At 40.5% G+C, this 21426-nt stretch overlaps 2 protein-coding genes across 2 annotated transcripts in view; one reads left to right on the top strand and one right to left on the bottom strand.

Annotated features, from left to right (window-relative positions):
• polr3a (polymerase (RNA) III (DNA directed) polypeptide A) overlaps nucleotides 1-21426 on the top strand; it is a 24387-nt gene continuing 2961 nt past the window's right edge. The window contains exons 1-31 of the mRNA XM_058062306.1: nucleotides 1-220; nucleotides 596-731; nucleotides 846-983; nucleotides 2442-2613; nucleotides 2691-2845; nucleotides 2934-3173; nucleotides 3236-3398; nucleotides 4858-4994; nucleotides 5067-5170; nucleotides 5233-5374; nucleotides 5469-5609; nucleotides 5681-5750; nucleotides 5811-5938; nucleotides 6011-6149; nucleotides 6221-6385; nucleotides 6450-6622; nucleotides 8067-8178; nucleotides 8932-9050; nucleotides 9706-9843; nucleotides 10919-11089; nucleotides 11332-11445; nucleotides 13110-13196; nucleotides 13267-13349; nucleotides 14323-14493; nucleotides 14575-14668; nucleotides 14735-14827; nucleotides 14973-15137; nucleotides 16076-16240; nucleotides 16305-16436; nucleotides 16518-16650; nucleotides 18195-19743. Of these exons, the coding sequence (XP_057918289.1) occupies nucleotides 177-220; nucleotides 596-731; nucleotides 846-983; nucleotides 2442-2613; nucleotides 2691-2845; nucleotides 2934-3173; nucleotides 3236-3398; nucleotides 4858-4994; nucleotides 5067-5170; nucleotides 5233-5374; nucleotides 5469-5609; nucleotides 5681-5750; nucleotides 5811-5938; nucleotides 6011-6149; nucleotides 6221-6385; nucleotides 6450-6622; nucleotides 8067-8178; nucleotides 8932-9050; nucleotides 9706-9843; nucleotides 10919-11089; nucleotides 11332-11445; nucleotides 13110-13196; nucleotides 13267-13349; nucleotides 14323-14493; nucleotides 14575-14668; nucleotides 14735-14827; nucleotides 14973-15137; nucleotides 16076-16240; nucleotides 16305-16436; nucleotides 16518-16650; nucleotides 18195-18343 (4173 nt within the window). The 5' untranslated portion in view covers nucleotides 1-176 and the 3' untranslated portion in view covers nucleotides 18344-19743. The remainder of the gene's footprint in view (nucleotides 221-595; nucleotides 732-845; nucleotides 984-2441; nucleotides 2614-2690; nucleotides 2846-2933; nucleotides 3174-3235; nucleotides 3399-4857; nucleotides 4995-5066; nucleotides 5171-5232; nucleotides 5375-5468; nucleotides 5610-5680; nucleotides 5751-5810; nucleotides 5939-6010; nucleotides 6150-6220; nucleotides 6386-6449; nucleotides 6623-8066; nucleotides 8179-8931; nucleotides 9051-9705; nucleotides 9844-10918; nucleotides 11090-11331; nucleotides 11446-13109; nucleotides 13197-13266; nucleotides 13350-14322; nucleotides 14494-14574; nucleotides 14669-14734; nucleotides 14828-14972; nucleotides 15138-16075; nucleotides 16241-16304; nucleotides 16437-16517; nucleotides 16651-18194; nucleotides 19744-21426) is intronic.
• Nucleotides 19945-21426, bottom strand: part of qrfprb (pyroglutamylated RFamide peptide receptor b) — a 6611-nt gene continuing 5129 nt past the window's right edge. The window contains exons 6-7 of the mRNA XM_058062322.1: nucleotides 20513-20610; nucleotides 19945-20449 (exon numbers count right to left, since the gene is read on the bottom strand). Coding sequence (XP_057918305.1) covers nucleotides 20061-20449; nucleotides 20513-20610 — 487 coding nt within the window. The 3' untranslated portion in view covers nucleotides 19945-20060. The remainder of the gene's footprint in view (nucleotides 20450-20512; nucleotides 20611-21426) is intronic.

Here is a 21426-nt window from a genome sequence, read left to right on the forward strand (position 1 = left end):
CTTACCCCAGTTTAGTGTCCTTGCTGTCAACATGTGTTGCTAGCTGGTCCACAACAACATGGAGAAGTAAATTAGTTGCCGGGGATTCATCGAGGCAAAGTTGGCTGGAATGAGAAAAAAAAACAACTAATTTATTTTTTCACGTTCGTTTCGGAAGGGTAAAAACTGTTGAAAAAATGGTGAAAGAGCAGTTCCGGGAGACAGATGTGGCGAAAAAGATGTGAGTGATTTAGCTAGCCTCCTAGTGGCAGTTAGCTTAGTTGCTATTGCTAATGACATGTTTATTTTCGGCGTCGGGTTATTTATTATTCATGTTGTAATGTGGAATACATAAGTGTATATTAGTGATGCAGCTTAATTGCGTGTGAAGATATAATCACGCTAAGCTTAGCCCAAGTACTTAGTCTGAGTCAATGAACTACTTTTAAGAGTCTATTGTCATCTGCTAGCTAAAGTGGAGGTGCAGATTTGCTTGTCCCATAGTTATTCCCTCCTTCTTTTAAGTTTGTGTGCAGGCCCTTACCATCTTTAGTGCTACAATAATGATTAAAATGTAACAACTATTCAATCACTCACTTTCTTCCTCATACAACAGAAGCCACATCTGCTTTGGCATGAAATCTGCAGACCAAATGCGTCAGCAGGCTCATCTTCAGGTGGTCAGCAAGAACCTGTACAGCCAGGACACCAAACACTCTCCGCTGGCGTATGGAGTGCTGGACCACCGCATGGTATATATATATGTATATATACTCTGTATATATATGTATATGCATATTTATTTGTGCTACACCAGCAGGAACTCCCTGTACATTTTGACATATTTGACTATTCTTGTCACACAGGGAACCAGCGAGAAAGACAGACCGTGTTTGACATGCGGGAAGAATCTGGCAGACTGTTTGGGACATTATGGCTATCTAGATTTGGAGCTGCCGTGTTTTCATGTTGGTTATTTTAAAGCAGTCATTGGGATCTTACAGGCAAGTGGACTGTATTATACATTCTATCCTTTAACCCTTGTATTATGTTACGGGTCAATTTGACCCGTTTCAGTTTTTGTGTTGACCAAAGTACTGGTTATCCTTTCTTTTTCTTCATGAAATTTTGTGACTTTTCCTCATCTAGGGTCATGAACACAAAAACTGAAATGGGTCAAATTGACCCGTAACATAATACAAGGTTAACGCTAGCATAACTAGCATGATTTGTTATCATGCTAGCATAACTAGCATAACAAATGCTAATGCTAGCATAACAAATCATGCTAGCATAACAAGCATGATTTGTTATCATGCTAGCATAACTAGCATGATTTGTTATCATGCTAGCATAACTAGCATGATTTGTTAACAAATCATGCTAGTTAACCTTGTATTATGTTACGGGTCAATTTGACCCGTTTCAGTTTTTGTGTTCATGACCCTAGATGAGGAAAAGTCACAAAATTTCATGAAGAAAAAGAAAGGATAACCAGTACTTTGGTCAAAACAAAAACTGAAACGGGTCAAATTGACCCGTAACATAATACAAGGGTTAAAGCAGGGGTGGGCAAACTTTTTGACTCGCGGGCCGCATTGATATAACAAAATTTCTGGGGGGGCAGACTATATATTTTACACGTAACAGTCCACCTGGTATTATTGTATCTGTAAAATTGTCATGCAATCTGCTATTATTATTTATTATTTTATATTTATATTTAAATATTTTAAAAATAATAAAATATTATAATAATTAAAATAAAATTAAAATAATTATTATTATATTATTATTATGTAAAATATGCAAATATAACAATGTTATTATATATAATTAATATAATAATTAGCATTAATATAATAAATATAATAATCATAATAGTTATAATAATAATATAATTATTATTATTTTAATTTTTATTATTATTATGTGCTTGTGTCTCTTTTTTCAGGAGCACTTTGTAAACAACAGACCATGTCAAACAACGAAATTGATACAACCATCAAAAGGTTGGCTCAGGCCATGATGCCAGGTTGTATGTTGAGTTTAAATTAAATACTTTGGAAAGATTGGGCGGGCCGTATTCAAACACTTGGCGGGCCGGATGTGGCCCCCGGGCCGTAGTTTGCCCACCCCTGCTTTAACGGGTTGAAAAGAATACTTTATAATTAATGCAATCCAGTGCTGGAAGTAGAAACAAATATATTTTAAAAATAAATTTATAAAATAAATTAAATATGAAATGAAAGAAACATTTTTTGGTATTATTTAAGATATATTTTCATATTTAGTATATTTTAATTTGTTTGCTATTTATTTTGTACTGGAGTGCACCTTTTATATTTTACCTGTAGAGGGCGCCAAAGGGGTTTATAAAGGAATACAATGACTTCATTCATGTTATTCCATTGAATACATTAATGTGATGGAATTAATGTAATGTGGAATTTTGCCTGTAGATGATTTGTAAGACATGTTCAAGCATCATGCTGTCCAAAGAAGATAAGCTCCAGTTCATGGACATGTTGAAACGTCCCAACCTGGCCTACCTCCAGAAACGAGGGCTAAAGAAGAAGATCTCGGACAAATGCCGCAAAAGGACAATATGTCTGAATTGTGCTGCGTTTAATGGTAAATAATATTTTTTGTTCTCTTTTGGAGGGGGTAAAAAAAAAAAAAAGCTAAGGCTAAGCTGTATTCATTCTCAGGAACGGTGAAGAAGTGTGGCCTGCTGAAGATCATCCACGAGAAGTACAAAACCACCAAGAAGGTGGTGGAGCCTTTTGTGTCGGAGTTCCTGCAGTCCTTCGACACGGCATTGGAGCACAATAAACTCATGGAGCCTCTTCTGCCAAGAGCGCAGGTTAAAACCACTTCCACCTTCTCACTTTGTATATTCACGGTGCCCCTTCAGCACTGATATTTAGCCGCCGTCTCCTCTTCTTCTGTAGGAGAACCTCAACCCTCTGGTGGTGCTGAACATCTTCAAAAGGATCTCCCAGGAGGACATCCCTCTGCTGCTGATGAACCCCGAGGCGGGAACACCGGCTGATCTCATTCTCACCCGCCTCCTGGTGCCCCCGCTTTGCATCCGACCCTCTGTGGTCAGCGATCTCAAATCGGGTACCAATGAGGACGACCTCACTATGAAGCTGACGGAGATCATATTCCTGAATGATGTCATCAAAAAGGTTGGTGCGCCGTTTTTTTTTTTTTTCATCAAGTAATCGTAATTAATTGACACCTCATCCAGCATCGCATGACGGGCGCCAAGACGCAGATGATCATGGAGGACTGGGACTTCCTGCAGCTGCAGTGTGCTCTCTACATCAACAGCGAGCTCTCCGGCATCCCGCTCAACATGGCGCCCAAGAAGTGGACGAGAGGTTTTGTGCAGAGACTGAAGGGGAAGCAAGGTCGGTACTCGATGAGGTTTTCACGGTCCTAATTCGTCTCCACAAAAATAAAGCATGGCGGCGGTAGCATCACAGTCCGAAGATACATGACTGGAGCTGCCATTCATTGTATTATCGTTTATTTTTCATATCATATTTTTCATTATATAACGTTCAAAAAGAGGTTCCCGTACACTGTGTCGCTCTTTTTATTCGTTTATTTAGGTAACGTTTCGGTCCGTTTGACCTTCATCAGACATATTAGATCCTATCTCCGCCCTACACGCATATATGTATGTCCCCGATGGGTGCAGGCAACCAATCCGGGGACTTAGGGGGCGACCTGTTTTGATGAGTATCACCTGTCGAAGGGCAATATTATTTTAACATAATGTGAAAAACATTTTTATATACATAATTTAATTCAAACACAACACATGAACACATGTACAAATAGGGGGAACCATGCCAATGATTAAAAAAAACGAATTGAAAAAAATGAATTTTTTTTATAAAAAATCAGTAAATCCTCAACATCTTTTATAGAAAGAGGAAGGGGGGGAGGAAAAAATTATATCATATATTATTACAGTAAACCTCGGATATATCGGATTCAATTGTTCCCGCTGGTTTTGTCCGATATAAGCGAAATCCGTTATATGCGTATACCGGAAAATGTCCGTTTTACGCATATATCGGATTTATATCCGGTATATGCGTAAATCGGATTTTATCCGTTCTAAAAAGGCACTTCCTTGACTATGTTTCCAATGTACCTGGACGCGCAGGCAACGCCGCAAACGCTGCAAATGACGTCGTATAGCGGCCTGTCACGATTCGGCGAATCGGAGCGCCACGATGCGGCCATGCGATATATGCGAGGGAAATTTCATGGAAATGCATTGGAACGGGACTGGAGATTTTGTCCGAAATAAGCGAAATCCGTTATAAAAAATCTGATATATGCAATGAATTTTTATTGGAAATGCATTACAGAAAAATCGCTTCTTTTTTATCTGTCCGTTGTGAGCGAATTTCCGATATATCCGAGTCCGATATATCCGAGGTTTACTGTACCATCTTCTTTACTATCCCAAATTTCTATCATCAAGTTCCATGTAAACAAAGGGAACGTCCCACTGTTTGCTAGCTACAGATCGTAACTTCTTTGGCTAACATTGTCAATTTTTTTTTTTTTTATCTGTCCGTTGTGAGCGAATTTCCGATATATCCGAGTCCGATATATCCGAGGTTTACTGTATTAACATAATATGAAAAACATTTTTCTATACATAATTTAATTCAAACACAACACATGTATAAATAGGGGCAACCATGCCAATGATAAAAAAAAACACAGTTTTATGATTTTTTTTTTTTAATAAAAAATCAGTAAATCCTCAACATCTTTTATAGAAAGAAGAAACGTTAAAAAATAACGTTAAAGTCTCGTGAATTGAGTATTGATGTGATCGTTCAGGTCGGTTCCGAGGCAACCTCTCAGGCAAGAGAGTGGACTTCTCCGGCAGAACTGTCATCTCCCCGGACCCAAACCTGAGGATCGACGAAGTAGCCGTACCGGTACACGTGGCCAAAATCCTAACATACCCCGAAAAAGTAAGCGCCGCGTCCTACGATCCGATGCGAACCCTTCCGCCGCCCTAAATACGCCACCGCGTCTCCCGACAGGTCAACAAGGCCAACCTGGAGCTCATGAGGAAACTCGTCCGCAACGGCCCGGATGTTCACCCCGGTGCCAATTTCATCGAGAATCGGCGCAACCAAGTAAAAAGGTACACGCTGCCGAACTCGGTTACTTAATCGTTAGCTGATGTAAACATGAGCTTCCAATCAGGTTCTTGAAGTACGGAAACCGTGAGAAGATTGCTCAGGAGTTGCGATTCGGCGACGTGGTGGAGAGGCACATGATTGACGGCGACATCGTCCTGTTCAATCGACAGCCCTCGCTGCACAAACTCAGCATCATGGCGCACATTGTAAGTCCTCAGTAGGGTCGTGGGCATGCCGGAACGGGAGGCGGGACAATTTTGGACAATTAACCGAATAAAAACGTCTTCTCAAATTTGTCAGGCCAAAGTCAAACCTCACAGGACGTTTCGCTTCAACGAGTGCGTGTGCACGCCGTACAACGCTGACTTTGATGGCGATGAAATGAATCTCCATCTGCCTCAGACGGAGGAGGCCAAAGCAGAGGCTCTAGTCCTAATGGGGGTACGTACTTACAGTACTAGACTACATGTTTCCCTATTTTTTTTTCTGAACACGACACCCTTCCATTCCAGACAAAAGCCAATCTGGTAACTCCGAGGAACGGTGAACCTCTGATTGCTGCCATTCAGGACTTTTTGACGGGTAATAAAAACGTTCAGAGTTTTATTTTAGCGCTTTATTTTGCATGTTTCTCCTTCCTAGCCGGCTACCTTTTGACTCTTAAGGACACCTTCTTTGACCGATCCAAAACCTGCCAGATAGTGGCATCAATCCTCGTTGGAAAAGATGAGAAAATTAAGATCTCACTCCCTCGCCCGGCAATAGTAAAGGTACACTTCAGTGTGTGCGGTACAGGTTGTTGTGACTGTGTAAAACTTGCAATGCTCCGTTGTGTCCTCCAGCCCATGTCTCTGTGGACGGGCAAGCAGATATTTAGCCTCATCCTGAAGCCCAGCAAGGATTGCCCCGTCAAGGCCAACCTCCGCACTAAGGGCAAGCAGTACTGCGGCAAGGGGGAGGACCTTTGCCACAACGACTCATGTGAGCATAAGAACGTTCCCGAATTAATTCTCTACTCTGCCGCCATCCTGATTCTTGTCTATCGTCCCCAGTCGTTGTCATCCACAACAGCGAGCTGATGTGCGGCAGCATGGACAAGAGCACCTTGGGCTCAGGCTCCAAAAACAACATCTTCTACATCCTACTGAGAGACTGGGGACAGCTGGAGGCTGCCAACGCCATGTCCCGCCTCGCAAGACTCGCCCCCGTTTATCTTTGTACGTCGCATCCTTGTTCCCTTGATAATATATCGATAATATAAACTCCCCTTGTGATTTGCAGCCAACCGTGGCTTTTCCATCGGTATCGGGGACGTGACACCCGGTCAGGGTCTCCTCAAAGCTAAGCAGGACCTTCTGGATGACGGCTACCATAAGTGTGATGAATACATAGAAGCTCTGCAGACGGGGAAATTGCAGCAGCAGCCAGGCTGCACGGCGGAGGAGACCTTGGAGGTACCTGTAGCATATCTCCTCTTGAATAACAATGTCCCTGTGACGTTTATTTTTCTTTTTTTTTGTTGTTTTTTAGCAGTAAGTGTGCGCCAGGTAAAAACATTCTCAAGCCATTTTTCCCACTCTTTGTAGATCAGGTTCAGCAACATATGTAGATATGCTACCAAGGTGTTTAGATATATTTCAAGAAAAAAATTAATATCAGTTTTGTGATGTAGGAAATAAAGCATATTATTAGTTTGAACTCTTTTTTTTTGTTATTTTTGAATTTTCCAAATATTTCAGCTAAGAAAGGTACAGTAAACCTCGGATATATCGGACTCGGATATATCGGAAATTCGCTCACAACGGACAGATAAAAAAGAATTTTTCTGTAATGCATTTCCAATAAAAATTCATTGCATATATCGGATTTTTTTATAACGGATTTCGCCTATTTCGGACAAAATCTCCAGTCCCGTTCCAATGCATTTCCATGAAATTTCCCTCGCATATATCGCATGGCCGCATCGTGGCGCTCCGATTCGCCGAATCGTGACAGGCCGCTATACGACGTCATTTGCAGCGTTTGCAGCGTTGCCTGCGCGTCCAGGTACATTGGAAACATAGTCAAGGAAGTGCCTTTTTATAACGCATAAAATCCCATTTACGCATATACCGGATATAAATCCGATATATGCGTAAAACGGACATTTTCCGGTATACGCATATAACGGATTTCGCTTATATCGGACAAAACCAGTGGGAACAATTGAATCCGATATATCCGAGGTTTACTGTACTACCATTAAAATACTTTTTTTTCTTGTAATGGTAATGTAATTAAGGTGATACTGTGTATTTTCTTTTTTGTATATATTTTATTATTGCAAAAGTACCGTTTTATTTCCAATTGTTGCTATTATTTTGTAGTTTGCATGTTAAATTATATTTTTAGTAACATTCTACAGGCCAATAAAAAAAAACATCACTTTAGTGCAGAAGGTTCACTTATTGATTGGCAGCCATTGTTACGCTGCTCACCATTAGTAATGACTTAATAGAACCAAAGCAAATATAATTAGAATGTCAAGATTGAAGTCACAATGATTTCCACTGACATTTACAGACTGGTAGAGTATGTGTGTGTGAGATGGGGGGGGGGGGGTCACTTTGCCAGCTGTTTTGACACTGCTCACCACCAATTCAAGTGCCTTTTAATGTCATATTTGTTGATGTTGTTGGCGTATTATCGGAATGATTGCCCCTGACATTTACAATGACTTGATAAGGTTTGCAAACCCGAGGATTGGTAGTAAAGGACTTTTCAGGCATATGGGAGGTTTTCCATATGTGTGGAAAGATTGTATGTTAAACATTTAAGATGTAGCCCCCTGATTTGCATTATAAAAATATGATTTAATACGGTTATTTTGTTTGTTTGTTTTTCTGTGCTGATCAACAGGCTCTGATTCTCCGAGAGCTTTCGGTCATCAGAGACCGAGCAGGCAGCGCCTGTCTCAGGGAGCTGGACAAGAGCAACAGTCCTCTGATCATGGCTCTGTGTGGCTCCAAAGGCAAGTCACATGTTGGGGGGGGTCTGGTATAGAACGACTATACACTGCATGCAACAAATTACAGTAAATCTCGGATATATCGGATTCAATTGTTCCCAATTGGTTTTGTCCGATATAAGCGAAATCCGTTATATGCGTATACCGGAAAATGTCCGTTTTACGCATATATCGGATTTATATCCGGTATATGCGTAAATCGGATTTTATGCGTTATAAAAAGGCACTTCCTTGACTATGTTTCCAATGTACCTGGACGCGCAGGCAACGCTGCAAATGACGTCGTATAGCGGCCTGTCACCATTCGGCGAATCGGAGCGCCACGATGCGGCCATCCGATATATGCGAGGGAAATTTAATGGAAATGCATTGGAACGGGACTGGAGATTTTGTCCGAAATAGGCGAAATCCGTTATAAAAAATCCGATATATGCAATGAATTTTTATTGGAAATGCATTACAGAAAAATTTATTCTTTTTTTATCTGTCCGTTGTGAGCGAATTTCCGATATATATCCGAGTCCGATATATCCGAGGTTTACTGTACCTTTCTTAGCTGAAATATTTGGAAAATTCAAAAATAACAAAAAAAGAGTTCAAACTAATAATATGCTTTATTTCCTACATCACAAAACTGATATTAATTTTTTGTATTTGTTGTTAAGTTTTCTTCCATTTTATGTACAGTAGAACATTTGTCTTGAATCTTGGCTGATTTTGTTTTTTCTTCTGATTCTCTCTCTCTTCTGCACGCAGGATCTTTTATTAATATCTCCCAGATGATTGCATGTGTGGGACAGCAGGCCATAAGTGGATCTCGAGTGCCTGACGGTTTTGAAAATCGATCCCTGCCTCATTTTGAAAAGCATTCTAAAGTAAGAGCCTCACTCAAATGCTCTTTCTGTCAATCTATTCCTCCCTCCCCTTCCTTTCTTCTATCACTCATCCTCCATTCATACCTTCTGAGGACGGGTCGCAGAGGCCTTCATATCCGGGGAGAGGGACGTATATAGGCGTCTCGATCAAATGCCCGAGCCGCCCTCGATGTGTAGAAGGGAGAACCTCGCTATCCTATGGCGAAAACTCATTTTGGCCACTTGTACCCGCCATCTTGTCTTTTCGGTCACTACCCAGATGCAGAATCCGCATCATGGCGCCAGTCGATCTTACATTCCAAACTCTTCCACGTCACCCTTTTCCGAGCGAGAACCATGGACTCGGACTCGGAGGTGCTGATTCTCATCCCAGCCACTTTACTCTTAGCTACGAATCGATCCTTTGAGAGTTGAAGGTCCCGGCTTGATGAAGCACCTAGAAATTCTGTCCATAAAAATAATGAACAGAATCGGCAACAAAGGGCATCATTAGGACACATAAACTCCACCACCACTCCACTTCCTGTTGGCGGCTCAGGAAAAGAGCTTTCTTGCAATTGTGACATTAATTAGCCGCATCAAAGCCTCCCTGGTGTGTTTTTTTTTGTTTTTTTTTTAAATCCCTGCCTGGCGGCGCTTCTTTGTATTTTCGCAGTTGCCCGCCGCTAAAGGTTTTGTGGCCGACAGCTTCTACTCGGGCCTGACACCCACTGAGTTTTTCTTCCACACCATGGCCGGCCGTGAGGGACTGGTGGACACTGCTGTGAAAACTGCCGAGACCGGCTACATGCAGGTAACATATCCTGCTAATAGCGGGCCATCGTCAAGTCACATTTCAGCGTACAGTATAGATTTAATATCCACTGAAAATGAACGAAACGCACTAGCTCAGGGGCGGGCAAACTTTTTGACTCGCGGGCCGCATTAATTTAACAAAATTGACGGGGGGGGGATTATGTAGTATTTTACACGTAACAGTCCATTTTTATACCTATATTTTTACACATATTTTACATGTAAAAGTGTCATGCAATCTGCTATATGTGCACTTTGAAATCATTTATTTGATGTAAAGTGTGTTTCTCAATGTATTATTATTATTATTATTATTGTTATTTTTATTAAAATTATTATTATTAGTTATAGTAATGTTATATTATTATTTTGTTATAATAATAATATTACTACCATTATCATATTAATATTATTAACAACAATATTAATATAATACTAGTATTATTATCATTATTTGTATTACTATTATTGTGCTTGTGCTCCTTTTTCCAGGAGTATTTTGTAATATTACTACCATTATTATATTAATATTATTAACAACAATATTAATATAATAGTAGTATTATTATCATTATTTGTATTACTATTATTGTGCTTGTGCTCCTTTTTCCAGGAGTATTTTGTAATATTACTACCATTATCATATTAATATTATTAACAACAATATTAATATAATAGTAGTATTATTATCATTATTGACAACATCATTATTATTATTATTATTATTATTATTATTATTATTATTATTATGTGCTTGTGCCTTTTTACAGGAGCATTTTGTAATAGACCACATCAAATAACGAAATTGATAAAGCAGCTACCTCAACCATCAAAAAATTGGCCCGAGCCATGATGCCAGGTTGTATGTTGAGTTCAAATGAAATATTTGGAAAAAACAGGCGGGCCATATTCAAACACTTGGCGGGCCGGATGTGGCCCCCGGGCCGTAGTTTGCTCACCCCTGCACTAGCTGGTAACACAAGTGAGTTTGCCTCATCGTGAACATGAGCGCCATCGTTATCTATCATCGTGGTTTCTACCGTCATCTTGCAGTATATATTTTATGCCGACAGAGGCGTCTTGTGAAGTCCCTGGAGGACCTTTGCTCGCAGTACGACCTCACAGTACGAAGCTCCACCGGCGACGTCATCCAGTTTATTTACGGCGGCGACGGCCTGGACCCCGCAGCCATGGAAGGCAAGGACGAACCGCTGGAGTTCAAGAGGGTCCTGGACAACATCCGGGTAAGGGAGTGTTATGTTTGATTCGGCATTTGACCTGCTCCATGACATTTCATAAAGTTCAATTTCCTCATGAGGGAACTTTGGAGTCAATTAGAAGTAGGAGCGAGGCAATTCCATGTCATTTTTCATGTTTGTGTCAGGAAACAGGCTTTATTGTTTGGGTCGAAATGCCCGTGAGCACACCAACACACACACACACACACTACAGGCTTAGCTCCTTGACATGATTTCTATTCCCACAGGCGGGCTACGCTTGCCCCAACGAGCCGGCGCTCAGCCAGAGCGAGCTGGTTCTCACATCAGACAGCCTCATGAAGAAAGCCGACTTCATGTGCTGCAGAGACAGCTTCTTGGAGGTACGAATGTCTGTCAAGCGTCATCCGTTATCGAGCTTTCCCAGGATGCAAAATGCAAATGGAACACCCAATCCGTACCCTTCACGTGCAAATGTTTCCAGGAAGTGGAATTTTTGTGTTTATCATCGCTGACAAATGAACGAAAATGTGAAATGTTGATGCCTTTGTCTCGTGGAAGACGAAATGCTACATTTCAAGTTGCACTACCAGTTTTACATGTTTCCCATACATAGCTTTTTACTATAGCCACATAGCCCGGTTTTAGTCTTGACTTTTTACTAACTGAAGACCAGGACTCGGGGAACATTTTTCCCATCAGGGGTCAAGATCCTACTGTACATTTCTATCGAAATATGACAAAAATGCATTTATTCAAGTATATTTATGTATTTAAGTATTTATCGCGTAAATAATTTTGATGTTTTTAATAACACAGCAGAACCAAATTATGTTTTTACAAGCTAAAAGCAAAGTGAAATACTTATAAATGACAAATTAATAAATAAATGAATTTCACTTTTACCTTTATTGAGGATGAGCGCTAGAAGCTAGCTTACTTTCACACAAAATATGCATTGTATTATTATTATTATTTTTTTTGTGGAATGTTTTACATGGTGTACTTCAATATAACTGTTATGCTCACAGGAAATTTCTATAAATTTCTATATCAAAGTCAAAGTCTTTGTGAGGAGTCTTCCCATCCAGTTGCAGCTTTTTGAGCCTAAGACCCCCCCCCCTCGGTCTTGATGTTTCCCCAACAACAATGACAGAGGCTACCACGTGATGTCATGTGTTGAAGTTAGACCTGTACATGTATTGGACCGTGTGTGGTAATTCCTGGTAATTCTTTGTGTAGGCGCTAACTGAAACAGGCTCAGAGAAGTACCTGGAGGTATAGTTGCTAAGCATGCTGGGATGTGGTTGGACATTATTGGCGAATGGATTGAATGCAGTGACAAATTTAATTGTCATTAAACTGCACTTTTTTTTTTTTTTTAGAATTTTGCCCATCACCCACAATCCTTATACGAGACGTGAAGACACGTCTTTCTTTTTTCTGTGCATTCTAAAGATACAAAAACGGACAAAAATAGACAGCTGGATACAAGAACACACTATTAAAAAACAGGTTTTATGGTTTTATATACACGCTATAACCATGTAGTAATAACACTGCACCCGTTGCAGCATGAGTGAGTGTGTGGTGAAGCTAGTCAGTAGCTAGCTAGTAGCTAGCTGGTGTGGTGTGGCGAGGTGTCACTACGCCATTAATTTAGTTCTACAGCGTAACAATTGAATAATAATAATAATGTCACCGTACCTTGGTTAATATGCAGGTCACATGATGTAAATGGAGTGTTCCTATTACATGCATTGTTATTCAGTCTCATTTTAGCTATTTGTATATATTTAGAACAAACAAAAAAGATAAATATTGCACAAAATGATTGTAGATGATGGGCAAAAATTCCAAAACAAGCGCAATTTTTCTTTAACAATAGAGACAAAAGTTTTGCTCCCTGTCATCAAAACTTGGCTCTAAAAACCCAACGCATGGCCGCCCCTGCTGGGTCGCTTGTGTTTTCAGTAGCTGCATGCACTTCATTCTAATTATTTGGAGGCTTCACGTTCCATAACACTACATTTCTCTTCATCGTCAGGAGATAAGGAAATTCATCAAAAGCATCTCGGAGAAAATCAAGAAGACGAGAGACAAATACGGCATCAACGACAACGGCACCAGCGAGGTAGAAGCCGCACACGTGCGCAATGGAGATTTTTCGACGCTTTATATGCAACTTGTTTGTCTCACGGCAGCCGAAGGTCCTCTATCAGCTGGATCGCATCACCCCCACCCAGCTGAAGAAGTTCCTGGAAACGTGCCGGGACAAGTACATGAGGTAGCCCACAGCACGCTTTCTCACCTGCAACTACATTTGCATGCGTGATAAAATAATTAACAGTTTAAATTAACAGTAGAAATAATCAATAAGACCATAAAGTCAGGGAACTTGCAGTAATCCTGCAAAGTACAGTAAAACCTCGGATATATCGGACTCGGTTATATCGGAAATTCGCTCACAACGGACAGATAAAAAAGAACCGATTTTTCCTGTAATGCATTTCCAATAAAAATTCATTGCATATATCGGATTTTTTATAACGGATTTCGCCTATTTCGGACAAAATCTCCAGTCCCGTTCCAATGCATTTCCATGAAATTTCCCTCGCATATATCGGATGGCCGCATCGTGGCGCTCCGATTCGCTGAATCGTGACAGGCCGCTATACGACGTCATTTGCAGCGTTGCCTGCGCGTCCAGGTACATTGGAAACATAGTCAAGGAAGTGCCTTTTTATAACGGATAAAATCCCATTTACGCATATACCGGATATAAATCCGATATATGCGTAAAACGGAAATTTTCCGGTATACGCATATAACGGATTTCGCTTATATCGGACAAAACCAGTGGGAACAATTGAATCCGATATATCCGAGGTTTACTGTATACACAATCACACACAGGAAGTGATGTCAACTGACCTTTTTACGACACACAAAATAATTAGTAGCAACATGGCCGCCTCAAAACAACTCTCTAATGACCTGAAAGCAAAGATTGTTCGACATCATGGTCGAGGGGAAGGATACAAGCTACAGTAAACCTCGGATATATCGGACTCGGATATATCGGAAATTTGCTCACAACGGACAGATATAAATCCGATATATGCGTAAAACGGACATTTTCCGGTATTCGCATATAACGGATTTCGCTAATATCGGACAAAACCAGTGGGAACAATTGAATCCGATATATCCGAGGTTTACTGTATTCCCTTGTTGACGTCTACTTGATGTCCACCCAGAGCTCAGATGGAGCCCGGGTCCGCGGTCGGGGCCTTGTGCGCCCAGAGCATCGGAGAGCCAGGCACACAGATGACCCTGAAGACTTTCCACTTTGCCGGCGTGGCGTCCATGAACATCACGCTGGGCGTGCCTCGCATCAAAGAGATCATCAACGCCTCCAAGAACATCAGGTGTAATAATCATACTTGCATATTGGAAAATATGCGTTCGGTTTCTGAGGCATCCCCATTAATGCTCCGGTTTACTCCCAGCACCCCGATTATCACCGCTCATTTAGACATCGAGGACGACGCCGACTTTGCGCGCCTGGTGAAGGGGAGGATCGAGAAAACGCTGCTCGGCGAGGTGAGGCATTTTGAACTTTGCATGTTTGCAAGAGACATCATGAAATAATTGCTGCGCTCGCTGCAGATTTCCGAGTACATCGAAGAGGTTTTCCTACCAGACGACTGTTTCATCCTGGTCAAATTGTCCCTGGAGAGAATCAGACTATTGCGCCTGGAGGTAAAGCAAATCATAACCACGTTTGATTGGACGAATTCAGCCCTCATGAGAACCTCAGAACACTTTGTTCCACGTGAAATATAACATAAACTGAGTGAGGATATTTAAAGGACTTTTTGAAGGGTTACATGTTTCCGACTCCCAGGTGAACGCAGAGACCGTGCGCTATTCCATCTGCATGTCCAAGCTGCGAGTGAAACCGGGCGACGTGGCGGTGCACGGCGAGGCCGTGGTGTGCGTGTCGCCGCGGGAAAACAACAAGAGCTCCATGTACTATGTGCTGCAGTCGCTGAAGGAGGAGCTACCCAAGGTGAGAACGCTGGTGGTAAAAAAGATCATATAATGCTAATCATGTCAAGCTAACGCAAAAACATACAAAGCGAAAGTGGACAAATATCGATCTTATTGTATTGAATAAAATAAAACTATGTTCAGTCCGAGTTAGCACACCATTTAACCCTAATTACCTTTTTCAAATATATATTGAAAAATATGTGTTCAGGATTGTGAATGATAGACAAAATTCCGAATAAAGTGCAGTTTTCCTTTTAAAATGTCTGTAATATTACATAATATTATCATTAAACACTAGAATGGCTTGTTTTCCTTTAAAAAAAAATACTAGGAAATACAAGTTCCTGGTAATTTGGCCTAAATTCAACTACCATAAAAATATATGTTAAATTACACGAGCCTAGTAAAGACAACAATCACATGTTTTGGTGTTTTGAAAAAAAAAAAAGAGCTAGAGATTCCTGGTAATTTCGGTTTCAATGCAACTTTGTGGGATGTTACAACCTTAAATTTTTTTTAATTACTTGACACTACAATGCTAATAATAGACAATAGAGTTATTTGATTGAGCTGAAAATTCATGGTAATTTTGGTGTAAATGCAACATTTGTGAAACCTTAAAATGTATGTAAAATTAGAAAAAACATGCAAACAAGATAAAATTTCCTGGTAAATAAATATGGTGTAAAAGCTACTTTTGTGAGATGCTATACCCTTAAAACTATAATTTTGTTAACAGTAGACAATAAAATATTTGGCTTTTTAAATAACTAAATTACCAGTTCCTGGTAATTTTGGCCGAAATGTAACTTTTGTGGGATGTTGCAGTCTTACAAATATCGGATAAATTACAATTTCACTAAAAACAAATAATATAATGTTTGGTCCCCTTCAGTAAAAAAAAAAAAAAAAAGTTCCTGGTAATTTTGATCCAAATGCAACATTGATTGAAAGGTGGTGGTTCAAGGAGTCCCCGAGGTCGCCCGTGCCGTCATCCACATCGACGAGCAGAGCAACAGGAACATGTACAAGCTGCTGGTGGAGGGCGATAACATGCGTGCCGTCATGGCCACCCACGGCGTCAACGGAAGCAGGACCACATCCAACAACACATACGAGGTGCAGGCGCATTTGACTTTGCATCTTCTCGGCGGGGCCGTGTTGTAAGGTGGAGGTTTTGCAGGTGGAGAAGACTCTCGGCATCGAAGCTGCCAGGTCCACCATCATCAACGAGATCCAATACACCATGATCAACCACGGCATGAGCATCGACCGGCGCCACGTCATGCTTCTAGCTGACCTCATGTCCTATAAGGTAGCTGGAAACTGTATATGTACATATATATGTATGTGTGTTTATATACAGTATGTATCTTTCAATGGACTTTCCTTAAAGGGCGAGATACTCGGAATTACGAGATTTGGCTTGGCCAAAATGAAGGAGAGCGTCCTCATGCTGGCGTCCTTTGAGAAAACGGCCGACCACCTCTTTGACGCCGCCTACTTTGGGCAGAAGGACTCCGTTTGCGGTAAATTGATTAACTCACAACTGAACACAAAATGTTATTAATGACATAATTTCAGAAAAAATACGTGTGATAAACGTAAACATGCAAAAAAACTAACTCAAGAACTCAGGAAGGGCGCAAACACTTTTTTGACACCACTGTATGCAGTATATGTTTATAGTACAAATATAATATATGATGTCATTTTTCAGGATTTATTCCAAAAATCAAACCAAAAATCTTCTATATGACAGGGGCTATTTTTAAAGACTGACAACAAAAATGCTTGTCAAAAGATGCGTATTATTTCATGACAGGAGCACTCTGCTCTGTCTAAGGCAGGGGTGGGCAAACTACGGCCCGGGGGCCACATCCGGCCCGCCAAGTGTTTGAATACGGCCCGCCCAATCTTTCCAAAGTATTTCATTTAAACTCAACATACAACCTGGCATCATGGCCTGAGCCAACCTTTTGATGGTTGTATCAATTTCGTTGTTTGACATGGTCTGTTGTTTACAAAGTGCTCCTGAAAAAAAGACACACAAGCACATAATAATAATAAAAATTAAAATAATAATTATTATATTATTATTATAACTATTATGATTATTATATTTATTATATTAATGCTAATTATTATATTAATTATATATAATAATATTGTTATATTTGCATATTTTACATAATAATAATATAATAATTATTATTTTAATTTTATTTTAATTATAATATTTTATTATTTTTAAAATATTTAAATATAAATATAAAATAATAAATAATAACAGCAGATTGCATGACAATTTTACAGATACAATAATACCAGGTGGACTGTTATGTGTAAAATATATAGTCTGCCCCCCCTGGAAATTTCGTTATATCAATGCGGCCCACGAGTCAAAAAGTTTGCCCACCCCTGGTCTAAGGGCTCACAACAAAAATTCCAGTCAAAGAGCCTCAATAAAACAGGAACACTGATATTTTTCTCTTTATGACAGCAGTACTCCATCGATACCAAAGCTTTTTGCTTTGGAATATTTAAAAACCGACTGCATAAAAATTCCAGTCAAAGATCGCAGGATATATTATATGCAGGAGTACTTTGGTATTCATTCCGCAAAGATTCTAGTCCAAAGATCCTCATTATTACTTGACAGGAGCGCTCTGTTTTTTTTTTAAGGGTTGACAACAAAAACACCAGTCAGAGATCCTCTATATGACAGGAACACTTTGTGGTTTTTAAGGACTGACAACAAAAACGCTAGTCAAAGGTCCTCTATATGACAGGAACACTTTGCTATTTTTTAAAAGGACCTACTGCATATCGGCTAGTCAAAGATCTTCTATATAACAGGAGTGTTCTGCTTATATCTGAGAATCAGGCACTTGAAACAAAAATGCAAGTCAAAGATCAGATATGTGGTGATTTTTTGGAGTCTGTTGCAGAAATATCGGCACACCGGTGTGATGTCATTCAGGGCCCCGATGTGGCCCGTCAGTAGAATATCCCCCGCCTTTCGCCGCCGCTATTGTTGTTATTGTTTCTATGCCTGTGTGTCGTTTTGCAGGCGTATCAGAGTGCATCATCATGGGCATCCCGATGAACATCGGCACGGGGCTCTTTAAACTCCTCCATAAGGCCGACAGGGATCTGTGCCCACCCAAAAGGCTCCTCCTCTTTGACCACGCCGACTTCCACGTCCCTCTCATCACGTAAAGAGTGACGGGGAATGGAAGTTCAAGTATTTCAGTACTTCATTAGAGCTTTTGTTAATCATGTATATGGAGAAACATCTTTTTTTTTTGTACATTAATAAGCATGCAATCATTTCTCTCAGCAGTGTTATGCTATTCATAACACAGCAAATTACTGCTTCAATTTGCAAAGAGACAATTGTTTTTATCATTTAAACGTTTTCTTTTCATCCATTAAAATCATGTGAATTAATAACACGCTTAGCTTGTTAACATAAATGACCCGAGTTGAGCTCAATTTGCTCAATTCAAGACACGAATGAACCAATCTCGGGTTAGAGCGCAAAAGCGGCTGTTACTGATCGGTCACTGACTCACCATGGCGACAGGAACGCTGTACTTTCCCCCACAACACAAGTAGAAATCCTCATATAGAAGCTTTATGAGGAAGTAGAACACCAAATTAAAAATATGAATTAGATTTTTATGTCAATGTAAAAAAAAAAAAAAAAATTATGAAAGAAAGAGTTTCCTTCTTTAATTGGCTTTTTTCCTTTTTAGTGTTACACACTCAACACTCAAAAACTGATATACAAAATAGCAATAAAAAGTCCTTGATAGGGGCTGCACGGTGGATGAGTGGATGGCGCTAGGAGTTTGCATGTTTTCCCTGTGCATGTGTGGGTTTTCGCCGGGTACTCCGGTTTTCCTCCCACATTCCAAAAACATGCCAGGCTAATTAGCCACTCCAAATTGTCCATCGGTATGAATGTGAGTGTGAATGGTTGTTTGTCTATATGTGCCCTGTGATTGGTAGAAAATGAATGAAATAAGTAAATAATACAAATTATTCATGCATACACGGCTAGAACATGCGCCACACAGGGATCGAACCTGGGTCTCCTAGCTGTGTGGCCTAACCACTTGTCACCATGCAGCCTATATAAATTATTTTCCTTCCCATATAGTGTTACTAAGGCTTACCAAGCAACTTTATTATTATTATTAAATATAATTCATTATGTAAATGAGGGAACAAGAACAAAGAAAGCTATAAGTGTGGCTAGGAACACACATGGTATCGTTCAATACCATTTTAAGTTGATTTTTTAAAAAAAAGTGTTGTACAAATATCTTTTATTACTCTTGTTTACTATATCAAGTTCAGCTGATAAATCCGTCCATGGAGAACCTTTCTTCATTTAGAAAACTAATCACTTCTCTAATGTGACATTTTGTTTCTTCTCCAAGTACAGGATGTTTTCGCTATCCTTTTGTGATTGACGGCAGATATCATCGCGTCCGTGACGTCATTGTAAACACGACATGTGACACAGGAAGGCGACGGCGTCTGAATTCACAAGGCTGGTTCATAACTTGAGGAGGAACCTCCCGTACGTCTGGTCTGGCCTTCATGGATGGGTAGGATAAATTAAATTAGATTAGCCTTCTGGGTAATTTAGTACACATATACACATTAATATTTACCATAACAGTCCTGGTGTGAATAACATGCTTGTTTATGTTCGTCATCATGGCTGCTGGTTCAAATCTTGGTAACAGTACATAGCCTGGATTGTTCCACTCTTCAGTAAACGATATCAGGAGTTTATGAAGATGTTTACAAAAAAAGTGATGACCTCAATATAGCAAAGTAGACGCCATAATATTTTAATTACATTCCAACGTCACAAATTACAACAGTACAACGTCATAAAAAAAAAAAAAAAAAGTCTTGCTCATTTCGTGTGGGAGTTGGCGCCGAGCTCCGTCTGAATGGTGGAGATCTTCTCACCGAGCAGGGAGCTCTTGCCGCACGACGAACTCGATGGACCTTTCTCCGCCACGTGCTGCGCCGCCCCCTCAAACGACTCCAGGAAGGCCTCTCTGGTTTGCGGCTTGATGAACTGCACGGCGACTTTCGGCGAAGGAGGCGCGGCGGCGGCCACCACGGCGTGGCTGTTCTGCCGCATGCACTGCGACAGCGTGGAGATGCAGCTCTTCTTGAAGTTCTCGTTCATGAACGTGTACACGATGGGGTTGTTGAAGCTGTTGAAGAAGCCGATGGCCTGCACCACGGCGATGATCATGTTCACCGTCACGCCGTCGTATTTCTTCTCCAAGTCGTCTAGGAAATCGGCGAAGAGACGTCACTCAATGATTCTTCTTGGAGGTACGCAATCAGACTTACAGTATTCAAAGAGCATGTGGACGGTGTGGAAAGGAGCCCAGCAGACGGTGAAGAGCAGGACTATGGTGATCATCATCTTGACGGCTCGCTTCTTTTTCCTGACAAAAACGATGAACATACATCTCCAGAAACAAGCAAGATGCCTTCAAGGAAACATCTCGTCATGACAAACGTCTATCCTTTGGGAGAGTACATACAAATAGGGTCTTCCCAAGTTCTACCAGGTTTTTGGATGATCTCATTTATGGTTTTTACGTTAAAAAATGCCCATAACCACCATATCCAAATTGTACGTAAACTCCATAGATTAAGATTCTTCGGATTACTAACCACCGACCCAAATGGTTTCTTCCTTCTATACCCCAACTTTCTAGTAGTTTGGCCCAAATCAATGCTATTTTCCAAATGGTTCAGTGGGGCTGATGTAATCGCAGCGCAAATTTGACACGTTTTCTTTCGCTAACCGGACAAGTTTTTGCATAAACTCGATGGGGAAAAAGTACATGGATAAAGATGCTACAGTAAACCTCGGATATATCGGATTCAATTGTTCCCACTGGTTTTGTCCGATATAAGCGAAATCTGTTATATGCGTATACCGGAAAATGTCCGTTTTACGCATATATCGGATTTATATCCAGTATATGCGTAAATCTGATTTTATCCGTTCTAAAAAGGCACTTCCTTGACTATGTTTCCAATGTACCTGGACGCGCAGGCAACGCTGCAAACGCTGCAAATGACGTCGTATAGCGGCCTGTCACGATTCGGCGAATCGGAGCGCCACGATGCGGCCATCCGATATATGCGAGGGAAATTTAATGGAAATGCATTGGAACGGGACGGGAGATTTTGTCCGAAATAGGCGAAATCCGTTATAAAAAAATCCGATATATGCAATGAATTTTTATTGG

Source organism: Doryrhamphus excisus, chromosome 22, assembly GCF_030265055.1.
Source record: "Doryrhamphus excisus isolate RoL2022-K1 chromosome 22, RoL_Dexc_1.0, whole genome shotgun sequence".
Classification (NCBI taxonomy): Eukaryota; Metazoa; Chordata; class Actinopteri; order Syngnathiformes; family Syngnathidae; genus Doryrhamphus; species Doryrhamphus excisus.